This window comes from Dipodomys ordii, unplaced genomic scaffold (assembly GCF_000151885.1).
Source record: "Dipodomys ordii isolate 6190 unplaced genomic scaffold, Dord_2.0 Scaffold90, whole genome shotgun sequence".
NCBI lineage: Eukaryota > Metazoa > Chordata > Mammalia > Rodentia > Heteromyidae > Dipodomys > Dipodomys ordii.
In genome coordinates this window covers 5,362,446-5,374,873 of record NW_012267306.1, presented here as the reverse complement: position 1 = coordinate 5,374,873, position 12,428 = coordinate 5,362,446, and the positions used below count along the sequence as shown (strand labels likewise).

The 12,428-nt window shown below is 39.0% G+C and overlaps 1 protein-coding gene across 1 annotated transcript in view; it reads right to left on the bottom strand.

The window, feature by feature from the left end:
• Positions 1 to 12,428, bottom strand: part of Abcb4 (ATP-binding cassette, sub-family B (MDR/TAP), member 4) — a 63,018-nt gene that overhangs the window by 16,586 nt on the left and 34,004 nt on the right. The window contains exons 15-21 of the mRNA XM_013026076.1: positions 10,056 to 10,217; positions 9,316 to 9,495; positions 5,566 to 5,712; positions 4,633 to 4,737; positions 2,803 to 2,880; positions 1,490 to 1,573; positions 252 to 455 (exon numbers count right to left, since the gene is read on the bottom strand). Of these exons, the coding sequence (XP_012881530.1) occupies positions 252 to 455; positions 1,490 to 1,573; positions 2,803 to 2,880; positions 4,633 to 4,737; positions 5,566 to 5,712; positions 9,316 to 9,495; positions 10,056 to 10,217 (960 nt within the window). The remainder of the gene's footprint in view (positions 1 to 251; positions 456 to 1,489; positions 1,574 to 2,802; positions 2,881 to 4,632; positions 4,738 to 5,565; positions 5,713 to 9,315; positions 9,496 to 10,055; positions 10,218 to 12,428) is intronic.

The window sequence follows — 12,428 nt, the reverse complement described above, 5'->3', positions numbered from 1 at the left end:
CAACGGCCAGGCCCCAAGTTCAAGCCCCATGACCCCCCCCGCAAAAAAACTCTTTATAATAAGCACATATTAAATGCCATCTGAAGGCTTAGATCTTTAAAGTAATCACATTGTTTTTAAGTTCTAGACATAATGTTTCATGAAGTGTTGATAACTATTAGTTGTGCCTTAAAATAAAACCTTAAAATATGTATATTCTGTGATACTTAAAATGAAGCAGGTATACTAGTAACACTATTTATTGAACCTACCTTTCCAGCAACTTCCAGTTCCTTTTTATCTCTTTTGGCATTTCCAGCCAGCATTTTCATTTCAACAATTCCTGATACAGCAATAAATGGGACAACGGATAACAGTAAAAGAGTTAATTGCCAACCGTAGATAAATGATATGATAATACCAGTTCCAAGATTGGCTGTATTCTGGGCAATTAAAGCCAACCTCGTTCCTGTGGCCTGCAAGACAAAAAGCAGTGTGCATGAAGTTTTACGTTGCTAAGCTCTAGCCATACGTTTCTTGGTCACAATGATGGAAGACTGTGCTATTATTATAAACCCAAGGTGACTATGCTTATCTCCTGAGGCTCCACAGGTTTGCTTTGCTGTAGTTTTAACTCTTGTTCTTCTCCTGTCCCCATTACTAACATTAGAACCAAGAAACTCACAACTCTTCTCTGTGGATTGGCTGTAGGTGCAGACACAATTTTCATGAAGACATCATTCAAAGAGGAAACCAACCCCAACGTACTCCAATAATTTTTAAAAGCATTTGCTTCAAATCTGATATGCACTTCCAGAGACCATGTTACAGAGACCATCTACCACAGAACGCATGTCAGATTCATTAGTGTGGGTACCACTGAGAAAACTAGGCCTACAGTATAGGGCAATGCAGTGGGCCCTGACTGCACTCCCCGCCCCCTCCACTGTGTGGCACTGTGAAGCAACTTCAGGGTAGGCATGTGAGCCAGTCAAGGCTCAGCCTTCCTTGAGACAGTTAATTGGTACAAGGTTGGGCTAGACGAGCTCCAATCAGATTTAAGGGAAGTGATTTTTGATGTTTGAGGTACAGGCACGGGATCTTTCACTAGCCAAGAAACAAAGAAGTTTGTTTGCAGCTCAAATTGTTATGGGTGACTAACCTATGCCACCTAGGACTGAACCCTGGAATGATGCTGATATTAAAGAAGGAACTCAGACCATAGACAGAGAAGGAACGTGTGTGTGTGCGCGCGCGCAGGTGTCTAAGATTGGGGATGGAAACATGAGTCTTGTGCATACTAGCCAACAGCTCTATCTCTGAGCTACAGCCCCAGTTTTGATGATATTTTTGAACTTGGGAGTCAATCAGCCTAAGGTCTAGCTTCCCTTTTCCTATTTAGGTCAGTTCAGATTGAGTTTTCTGCCAGCGGAAAGTGCTTAAACAGATGAAGCTACGCCATATGTTTATCTGTTCGAAGAGAGATGGTAGGAGACTGCAGTTTACATACGCCTTGGACTTGAGCAGCATCAGTGGCAAGTCTTGTTGAAAGTGCACCCGTACTGTTTTTATGATCGTCAAACCAGCTCATGTCCTATGGTACAAAGTACACCTTTTAAGTTAGCTGGAATTAAAAGTAATCAGAAAAACCCTCTTAAAGTTTTAATTAGGTTAGGAGGAAAGGAGACATGTGCCCTTAACTTGGGGAGGGTAGGGTGGAGCCCTAGGGTGGATGCTGACTCCCTTCTCCACACACACAGTTGCACTAGGCCCCACCTCCTGGCCTCTCCCTGGTGACCCAGAGGACAGCTCTCATCCAGGGTGCAGAGCAGCATGAGGTACCTGTGCACATTTTATTCACCCAGCCACCACAACCTGCCTGGCAGACTATTCTACCCCAATCAGGTGTGGCTGCTGTTCAAAAGTGATAGTAATTCACAAGCCTATCTCATAAATTTCAGGCAGGAGAAATGAAGCCTTGGCTTCCTACCATGCTTTTGTTTTGTCCCGTGTATAGAAGGATTCGAGTTTAAGAAAAAAGATTTCTCTACAAGCTTCAATATAATGCCGGCTGTGTGCCCTTATGCGAGCAGGAAGGTAATACATTCGTATCAGCTGGATGGATGACATGTTGCTCCTTTCTTAGGTCTCTTCAGAAACCAAGAATTCATGTTCTCACTTTTCTCATGCAAGCCACACCAGAAATAAACACTTTTCATGAAGCAGGTAATGGATTTCACAGTATACCAGCACTAGGTCTCGTATATAGTAAGAAATGCTGGGATGAATTAAAAGTTAAATTAGTAGGAAAACAGAACACAAGATAGAAACAAAACTCAGCATTTGCAACATTAATAAAGTCTACTGTAGTACCTAATACAAATGCCAAAACCATCTTCTCCTTTGTATAAAGGCATCCTTGGGTCTCCAAGGACTGATCCACAAAAGAGATACTTGACACAATTGTGTCCACGTGGTAGAGATACTGGCAGAATAACCCCCAAGGCTACTAAAATCAAGACTATTCTGTGAAAGCCCTGAGATATCGTTGGATAATAAAGGACCAGGAAGTGGCACTATTGCTCAAGTAGTAGAGCATTTGCCTTGAGCTGACGAACTCAGGGACAGTTCCCAGACCCAGAGTTCAAGCCCCATGACTGACAATAAATAATAAATAAATAAGGACCAGGACAATGTATAGGACCCAATGGGTCCTACATGGACCCATGGATATCTTGGAAAGGTATTAATAGCACACCAATAAAAACAGAGAGAAGCTTAACAGACATCTGTAAACCCAGAGCATGGAGCACAAACACCCACCTGTCTTAGCATTGCTTTAAAAGCCATGGACCGCAATCTTGTAGTGAGGATCTCACCAGCTTTCCCGAAAGTGAAGCCCTGTGTGAGAAACAGACTCTTGTCCCTCTTGATTGCCACTAGTATCCTGTGTCACAAGTGCATACATGCATATATGATTTTACATGTATAAGCTAATGAGCTCCTCAAATAACAAAAGCCTAATTCAAGGTCCCAACTTAAAATACAAGTTCTATGAAATCATTAGTATGCATTGCAATTGTAAAACTGAAAACTTTTGAAGTGTCAAGGTTTGCCTTCTGCCTTCTGTTCTATTCTAAAAAGCCTTTTAAAAAATCAAAAAAAAAACAACTTTCAAGGGCGTTATCTCCCTGGGAGGAAGTACTGTATTTAGTTACAATGTCAACGTGTTTCTAATATTTCAGCCAAACAGGAAAACAGAAGAAACAAAATTCTCTTTAGGAAAACATCTTGGTGCAGGTGTTGCAGAGGGAAGATGTTCTTAATTTTAATCTCTAATGAATGTACTGGTTCCACTGTAGCTCTAACTGGTCTAGGATCAGTGAACCAGCAGGCTCCACTTCCTTCCTAACTTTTCTTACCAGACAACTTGCCGTCCTTCCCCTCTCTCCTCTTTCATTCAAACCAGATAGCACCTAGGATGTCTGTAGCCGGGCTGGCTTGTGGCCTCCAGCCAGTCTGTGAGCGTGGGTAAGCACATGCAGGTACTGTGGGGCACATGACAAAATCTCTTTGCCAACCAGAGCTCAGTGTGTGGGCGGGGTAACCCCACTCTCCTTATCCAGAGCCAGATGGCCTTCATTTCCTGCCTTCCGTGGTAAGTGCTGCACAATGACTCTCTGTTCCTGCAGCCCCCAAATCTCTACTTCTGATGTTGCAGGATTTGGGGCTGGATCACACCACTGAGATACTACAAGCAAAACAATGATTTCTAGCTTAAAAACTTGGCTATTTTTACCATTGGTTCCACAATGATAAAAGAGAAGCCTGCTGGATTGACCTAATGGATTACAGTTGGAAGGCCTGTGTGATGTCTACTAGGTGGAATGAGACCAAAGAGCTTTGGTAAAAGTCTAACTGGGTGGAAATAAGTTGGAATAAATTTGACTGGTTTTCGTTCGATTGTGACAATATAGCCCAAGGTGGTCCCAAATTTGTGATCCTTCTACCTCCTGAGAGTTGGTACTACAGGTCTGTATCATAAATCTAGCTTTGATTAGTTCTTTTTGGCCAGGTCTATAATGTCTGATACAAAAATGTATATATATATTTTTTCCAGTAGTTTGTCAAGTAAGTAGAACAAGGTCAAAGTCAAGTCATATTGTTGGGAATAGTGGTTCATGCCTATAATCCTAGTCCTGTAATGACAGTGATTCAAGAAGTTTGAGGCCAGCCCAGACAAAGTTAGCAGAACTGTACCTCAAAAGCAAGAGTTAGAGGTGTGGTTCAAAAGGTAGAACATTTGCCTAGCATGTGCAAGGCTTTGGGTTCAATCCCCAGTATTGAAAAAAAAATAATTACTTTCTACTTTGTAAAAAGAAACAAGAAAAAATGGGCCCCTATTGTTATAGTACATTTTCCCAATTTGCAAACAGCTGAGTCTACATCATTCTCCTGTGAATTCAAGTGTTTTTCTTTGGTGAAAATGACTGCTGAAAGCAAACTTGTAATTGGCACACGAGAAGTCACACCTTGTGCTAATCATCTGTGCAACTCACTTCCATTTAAGGATATGAAAGCTCCAGTAGGTCTTAAATAGTTTCTCTAATTAGATTATAGACTTGATTAGAGAGGCAAATCATGGATTCTCACCTGAAGGAAGAAAGTAAAAAAAGAAATAATTCCCAGACACAAGAAAACCAAGGAGAACAGGTTGCACTTCTGCTGCTTCACTGCATCATCCCCTGGTCCAAAAATCTACAAAAGAACATTGAAATTGCCACTTCATATTTGCCCCCATCCTTGCTTATCTTCTCCCAAAGAATAGCATGAGGACCATAGTTTTGGAACTACCTTTCAAGTATCATAATATGATGGAAGATAATTCATCCTTAAACTAAAGTCTCCTCAATAATACTAGAGGTTGGTAACTCCTTGAAATCTCCCTGCAATGAATTCGATGATTGGATAATATGAACTTTCTTTCTTACTCTCAGAGCCTCCCTGCTTTGGAAGGACTACTAAAACAGAGATTCAGTAGCTATCGCTTTCTGAATTCTTACCAGTAGGCAGATACTCTTAGATAATTCCCATATACGCCCCTATATAAGTTCTTGGAACCTTTAGCCATCCTTGCAGGATGTAGGTTTCCTTTAGTATTTTTATTTCATACATGAAGAAATTGAGTAAAGTGCCTGTCTTGGGTTTTCCCACATACTCAGTGGTGAGGCCCGTCTATTCCCAGAGCTAGTTTCATCAAACACTGTAATTTGCTCTTTCTCTTCCTGCTCCTCCCCTTTCCATTATGTGCCCACCTTTTCTGCAAACAGATGAGGACCTTTGTCGTACACCAGCTTTACCCATATGCTGATAACTATCTAGAATTCCTTTGTTACTGAGTTTGCATTAATATTATAACTTCGGTTCTACTATTCCCCCCCCACTTCTGTAAGGGGGAAAAAGGCATTAAGGACTTTAGGTCAGTTTAACTTGGAAGCTATAGAACTTGGAATGGAGCCAGCTGGGAAGAGAAGCAGGTGATTAACTCATGTAATTTATGCTCCTATGTGACCTTTTCAAACTTACCGCTATCATCTCTGAGAGTATAATGGAAATTGCAGGCTGCAGTGCTCCATTGGCAATGGCACACAGGGTCCCTACCACGAAGTAGGGCCATTCAGTTTTATTCAGTTTCAAGACCTTCAGAAAAGACACAGGTGGCACATTGGCATCCTAGAACATACAAATATCAGGACAAGTGAGAACATGACTATTGGTAATTCTGGTCGAATTTGTACACAGAATAAACAAGACAGTTGCTCTCAAGGATCTTCACATAAGTGCTAGGAATGATGAGCAAACACTAGTGAGAAAGACAACGTATCTTCAGTGACACAGCACAAGCTGAATTTGAACTACTCACTCAAGAAACAATATTCATGGTGTACCTAGTGTCTCTACCCTCAGGAGATTGAGGGATAGTTAAGATTTGGGCACAAAATGATCTGGAATCTTAAGTCTTAGCTCTGGACTCAGGCAATGTTTGGTCCTTATGAAAATTATGACTGGGCCATGCTGGCTGAGCCATTGTTTTCTCATCATAGTTTAAAATGACAGTCCTGCTTATGTCTTTCTGTGAGCAATGATATTAGGGCCAAATGAGACAGCATATGTGAAGAGAGAGCTCAGTGTCCACAGTATAGAATAGCATCATTAATCAAAAAAATGGGCATGACCTTCTGGCCCCTAATTCTGCCCAGTGCTACCTTTTCTCTGAAAAAGCAATTATACCCTTTTTCTTTTTCCACAGATCCCAGAGCAGACTCCTTTTATTATGTACTTAGCTTGCTTTGTGAGTTTTTAAAATTTTATTTTGTTTGCATCATACTTTTCTTTTCAAAAAGTGAGAAGTAAAAGAGACTATTGGATTTAACTTAGGCATTTTGAAGGTCAGGATATCAATGTGTCAGAATGGTCATTGTGCCTGAAACGTTTTGCTCACACCTTGATTTGTAAGAGGTTGTGTACGGTTGAAGAACTGGGCAGTTTCATCAATTGATAGTCTAGCATACTATTGCAGTTTTTTGTTTTACTGTTGAATGTGATTGTTAGAGTCTAGTCATAAAGTATGGCCAACTGGAATGAAGAGAACTTGTTTCCAGTCTCAGGCTGGCTGTTTCTGAGGGAGAATCTGTGGACAAGCTGATTATCTTCTCGGGTCTGTTTCCTTGTCCATAATTTGCTTTATGAAATACGAATTTTAAAACATGTATTCATGTCTAGGAAACAAGTCTAGAAGTAAGTTCTATATAGCCCTCTTCTTTTAAATCACTTATTTTCACTGTGTTTCAGGTATTTTCCTCCCTAGTTAACATTATCATTAAGCTGTGGTCCCCAGCATAGTAAGTGAGACTCTTCCTCAGGTTACTGTCCTTCAACCCACACAAGCAGAACTTCCCAGATCCCTCTACTCCCACTCAACTTCTTCCTCTGCTTTGGCCAATTATATATCCCAGTATGAAGGCATTTTGAACAATCTTGTTGATTTTGGCATTTTTTTCTCCCCTCTTCTTCATGTATTTATTTCTTCAAGAAAAATGTTCTTTAAAATAGTGGACTCGAGCACGGTGCTAGTGGCTCATGCCTATAATCTTTAGTGCCTCCGACCCCCCACATAGTGGATTTCAAAGATTTATCAAAATGCTTCTTAAAAGAAATGAAGAAATGAAAAATGGATAATTCCAGAGTTGAAAAAGGAAGAAATTATTTGCCTTATGATAGTAAAGCTCCACAGCATTACAGACATTATTAATTCTTTCTATAAACATATGAAGAATAAGATTATTAAGAAAGTTCTTGTAATTTGTGCAGTAAAAAATACTATGCAGTAAATAATACAGAGAAAGAGATATAGACACCAATAGATTAGTGTCTTCATGCCAATACAAGACCAAAAAAGAAATTTAGTCTTTGCCAATAAAAAGCATTGAAGTATACCAAAACTGTGCCTCAGGATAAGAAAATACGTATTTGGAGGAATGCATCTCCTCTCTATTATAAACTCTTTTATTTGAATTAATAACATCCTATGTCTTCAGGTGAAGAATTTCAAAGAATATATAATTTTGCTATTTTTGGCTATTCTTTCCTTCTCCTTTTTAGGGGACAGCACACTGCAAATTGAACTCAGGACCTCAAAATAAGTAGAAAGGCACTCTTCCACTTGAGCCACACTTCCAGACCCATTTTGCCTTAGTTATTTTCTTTTATGGGCAAGGTTTTGGGAAGGGCTTTTTAAAACCTATCTTTAAGTAGTTTTTCAAAGGGGTTTCAATTTGATAAGTCAGTTTATAAGTACACTACATCTTGGTCAATGTCACCCCAACTATTGTTTCCCCTCATTTCGCCCAACCCCACCCAGTTATTTTTGAGGCAGGCTCTTCCTTTATGTCAGAGCTGCCATCCTCTTACTGGTTCATACCTATGTTGCTGGGGCTGCCAGGTGTAACACACTGAGTCCAGTTATTGACCTTCCCTTGAGGTTGGGAAAAAAGCCATAAAATCACCACATCTCGCCATTGGTTCAGATGTTACCTTGTGAACTTCTTTTTGCCCTGGCTGGTCTGGAACTACAGTCCCTTAGGCCTCTGCTTCCAAAGTAGCTAGGACTGTAGACTTAATTTGCCATGTTCAGTTCTCCCTTTCACTTAATAAAGAGATTCTTATTAGGTTAAGAGTCTCAATGCATAAAGCAAAATGATGTAAATTTTCATACTTCCTTGCATCTAACTATGGCTATGTGTTTAAGTTGAGGCACATGACTTTGAAATAAAATTCTTGGTTGGTAATTCTGGAAAACCTTTTGTTCCTGTTGTTTGGAACATGGCTTTGATGGCTAAAGCTTCAGGCAGCATCTTAGACCATAAAGCGACCTGATGATGGATGCTACATACCAGAGAAGGAAGAATAACCACAAAGGGAATCCAAGTCCGTAGTGATTATAAACCCATCATCCTACACCAGAGCTTTTCACATCTAAGACTGTTTTATGTGAAGAAGAAACAAAAAACCTCTTTATTTGTTTAAACTGATGTTATTCTGAGTATTCTAGTACAGAAAATCACTTGTGGGATACTTTCTAATTCAGCTTGGCAATGAGATTTCTTATTTTACATTAGTTTTATTAGCTCTGGACCTCAAAGATGAATAGGCCATTTAATTTAGTATTAAGCATCTCAGCTCAAAGAATAAAATTTAAATATATTATTTCCCATTGGAAAAAATAGACTCTATTTTTTTTTCTTTTTTGTAGTGCTGGGGATTGAACCAAGGATCTCAGGCATGCTAGACAGGTGCTCTCCCACTGAGCCACATCACCAGCCCTAGACTCCAGTTGTGTGTGTGTGTGTGTGTGTGTGTGTGTGTGTGTGTGTGCTGGTACCAGGACTTAAAATCAGGGCCTGTGCTCTTGTTTGGCTTTTTTCATTTAACTCTAGCACTCTACAACTTGTGCCATACTTCACCTCTGGCTTTTTGCTGGTTAATTAGAGATAAAAGTCTTTTAGATTTACCTGCTAGGGCTGGCTTTGAACTTCGATCCTCAGATCTCAGCCTTCTGAGTAGCTAGAATTACAGATGTGAGCCACTAGTACAGGCTTGTAAATCCACTTTAAATTTGAATTTATTTTAATTCACTGACAAGTACATTTAAAATATGAAATTTCCTTTTCTTAAAGGAAAAGTTTGCTAATAGTATCATCAGAAAAAATATTTGTAAGGCTAAGAATTTCAGCAGCAAAATTAAATAGCAAAAGACATAACCGGAAGACAACTCACAAGCTCATTGGTTTCTGTATCAAGCCCATTTTGATTCTTCAGACTTTTTTTCTTAAAGCTTTTGTTAGTAGAATTCCTAAATAAGCGAGATTTCAAGCCATTTGGGGCCATCCCCGCAGCAGCCTTGTCTCCACTTAGTTCAATTTCAAATTCTTCTGACTGAGTTAGTTTTCCTGATGTCTATAAGAACAAGACATTAAGTTATGTACATGTGTCCAGATGGATAAATTCAGTGTAATTCATATTACACTGCATAAGATACACTATTAATTATCAATATAAACAGACAAACTCCTCACTTTCTGGCTACACATCTTTCTGTTGGTCTTGTTATGTTTGTCTATGAAGCTTTTGTAAATCATGTGGGATGTCGCTGTCTCCTTAGAGTTCCTGAGATGCTTATCTCTCTGTACCACTTAGAACATGCCAAACCTTAAGGTGCTAAGATTCCCTAATCCTCTCTCTATTCAGTTGGACAGATTTCCACATGCAATTAAAAATTAAGATTTTTTAAATGAAGAAGATTTTGACTTCCCTTTATTCTATCCTGCCTCTTATGTTCTTCCCAGATGCTTAGCACAGATTCTAAATTGAGGTCATATGGACACTCTACTTTCAGACCTCTTCATAATTCTTATTTCTCTGGTTGACACTAGCTGGATCCTAGTTTAATCATTTAAAAAATACCATATCAAAATACAATATACCAAACAGCAGACAACACTGTGGGAAACAGATACCTGCATGGTGACAAGCTTGAAGTAGACGCCTTCCTTTTTCATAAGTTCTCCATGGCTTCCTTGCTCTACAATGACTCCATCCTCAAACCCAGCAATGACATCTGCATTTCGGATAGTAGACAACCGGTGAGCTATCACAATGGTAGTCCGGCCTTCTCTTGCCTAGGGGGACAAGGACAAGATTGTGGTTCATCAGGTTACAATACTGACATACTGTCAACTAGCATGCACAATGAAGCCCTTGAATGGAGTGTGTTTATGGTTGATAAAAGAGTAGTTTACACTCTAGATCTTAATATGATGAGGACACAGGCATCATTGTTAATAAAACCTTAAGGCCAGACATGAGTTCTAGACCACACAGGTAGCCAACCCTCTGTATGAAGATGAACTTCTCAATAGGAGTGTCAGTATCACTCAAAAAAAAAAAAAAACAATGTTTACTCCTCAGATGGTTTTCCAGTTGCTTGAGAGCTCTAGATCTGAGTTGTATGACTTGCTAGAGACTGGCAAAAACATGAAGGAAATTATTGCCAAGCATCTACTTTCTCATCTTAACTGCAATTCTGATGGCAAGGCCACAGTTTAGTTGAAAATATACTGGAATTTTGAGAAAACAAAGTATGGCTTAAAGACAATTGGATCCCAAGTTCTGGAGAAAGACTTTACTCTTTAACAAGGTTATAGATTTTTTAATCTATGTTAAATTCTATGAATCACTCCTCTAAGTGGTCTATGGGCCTCCCATACTGACTTGGTAAATTCAATGACAATTGATGTCTTGGGTAATGTCTGCCAAATTATTAATGTCATTAACAATGGCTACTCTGGCTGTATTCAATAGCCTATTTTTCCAACAGCTTCTAAAGACCAGTGTCCACTCTGAAGCAATAAATCCATGTCATTAGGATGTATTTATTAGACTCTTGCCTAAGTCACCCAAGTAGTTAAAATATAAATAACAATGAGAGGACCAAAAAAGTAGGAACAATTCAAATGTTCATCAGTCGAAGAATGGTTAACTAAGGATATAGCTATATGACTGGAATAGACAGGATCATAATAAGGGATGAAGCTATGCAATATTGATGAAACTGTGCTAAGAAAAACTTCCAGACACTGAAGATCACATTGTATCTTCTGTTTAATAGAACAGGAAAATCCATAGGGACAGAAGTAGCCTGGAGTTGCCAAAGCCCTGGGTTCACTATTTCTTTCTGAAGTAGTGAAAATGTTGTGGAATTAAATAGTGGTGATGATTGTATAACCTGTGCATATACTGAAAACCACTGAATTGTGTATTCTTTTTGTTGTTGTTGTTGTTGGTCCTGGAGCTTGAACTCTGGGCTTGGGCACTATCCCTCAGCAATTCAGCTCAAGGTGAAGAGCCGCTTGAGCCACAACACCACTTCTATTTTTTTTTCTAGTGGTTATTGGAGATAAGAGTCTCACAGACTTTCCTGCCCAGCTGGCTTTGAACCATGATCCTCAGATCTTAGCCTCCTGAGTAGCTAAGATTACAGGTGTGAGACACCGGCGCCAGGCTGAATTGTGTATTCTTAAGGGGTAAATTTTATGGTATGTCATTTATATTTCAATAATAAAAAATGGTCATATAAATTCTGAAAAAGAAGATAATGAGAAGGTAATACCTCAACCAGGCAGTATAACATAATAATCTGTAGTGATTGAAATAATAAAATTGAAGGTAAGCCAGCACATTAATAGGTAACTAAATAATTGACCAAAGTAAGGAGTCCAGAAATAGCCAACAAAACATTTAAGAATTTAATCTATTAAAATACTATCTATCAGAATGGAAAGTATATATCATATAATAAATGGCAGTGAGATAGTTATGTAGCAATCTGTAAAAAATGACATTTGTACTTTAGTCCTAACACTAAAATTCAAATAAATTAATTGTGCTAAGGTAAGTATAAAGAGTAACACCACTGGAAAAAAATACTAGACTGAGCACCAGTGGCTCAGAAGACTGGGACCTGAGGATCACAGTTCAAAGCCAACCCAGGCAGAAAGTCCATGACATTTATCTTTAATAAAACTACCCTCCAAAAAGCTATATGTGGAGCTGTGGCTCAAGTGGTAGCTTTGTGCAAAAAAAAACTCAAGGACAGCAACCAAGCCCCAGTACTAGCAGCAAAACAAACAAACAAATGCTAGAACATACTCTCTTGTGCAGCATTTAAGAGTACTCTTTGATTTTTAGCATATTATCCCCATGTATTTAATAAGAATTTTTCATTCACAAGAACTTAATGATTTGGAAATTATATGACTTGGTCTATATATAATACATGTAAAAACAATTTGACTAATATAATTATATTCATACTACTACTACTACTACTA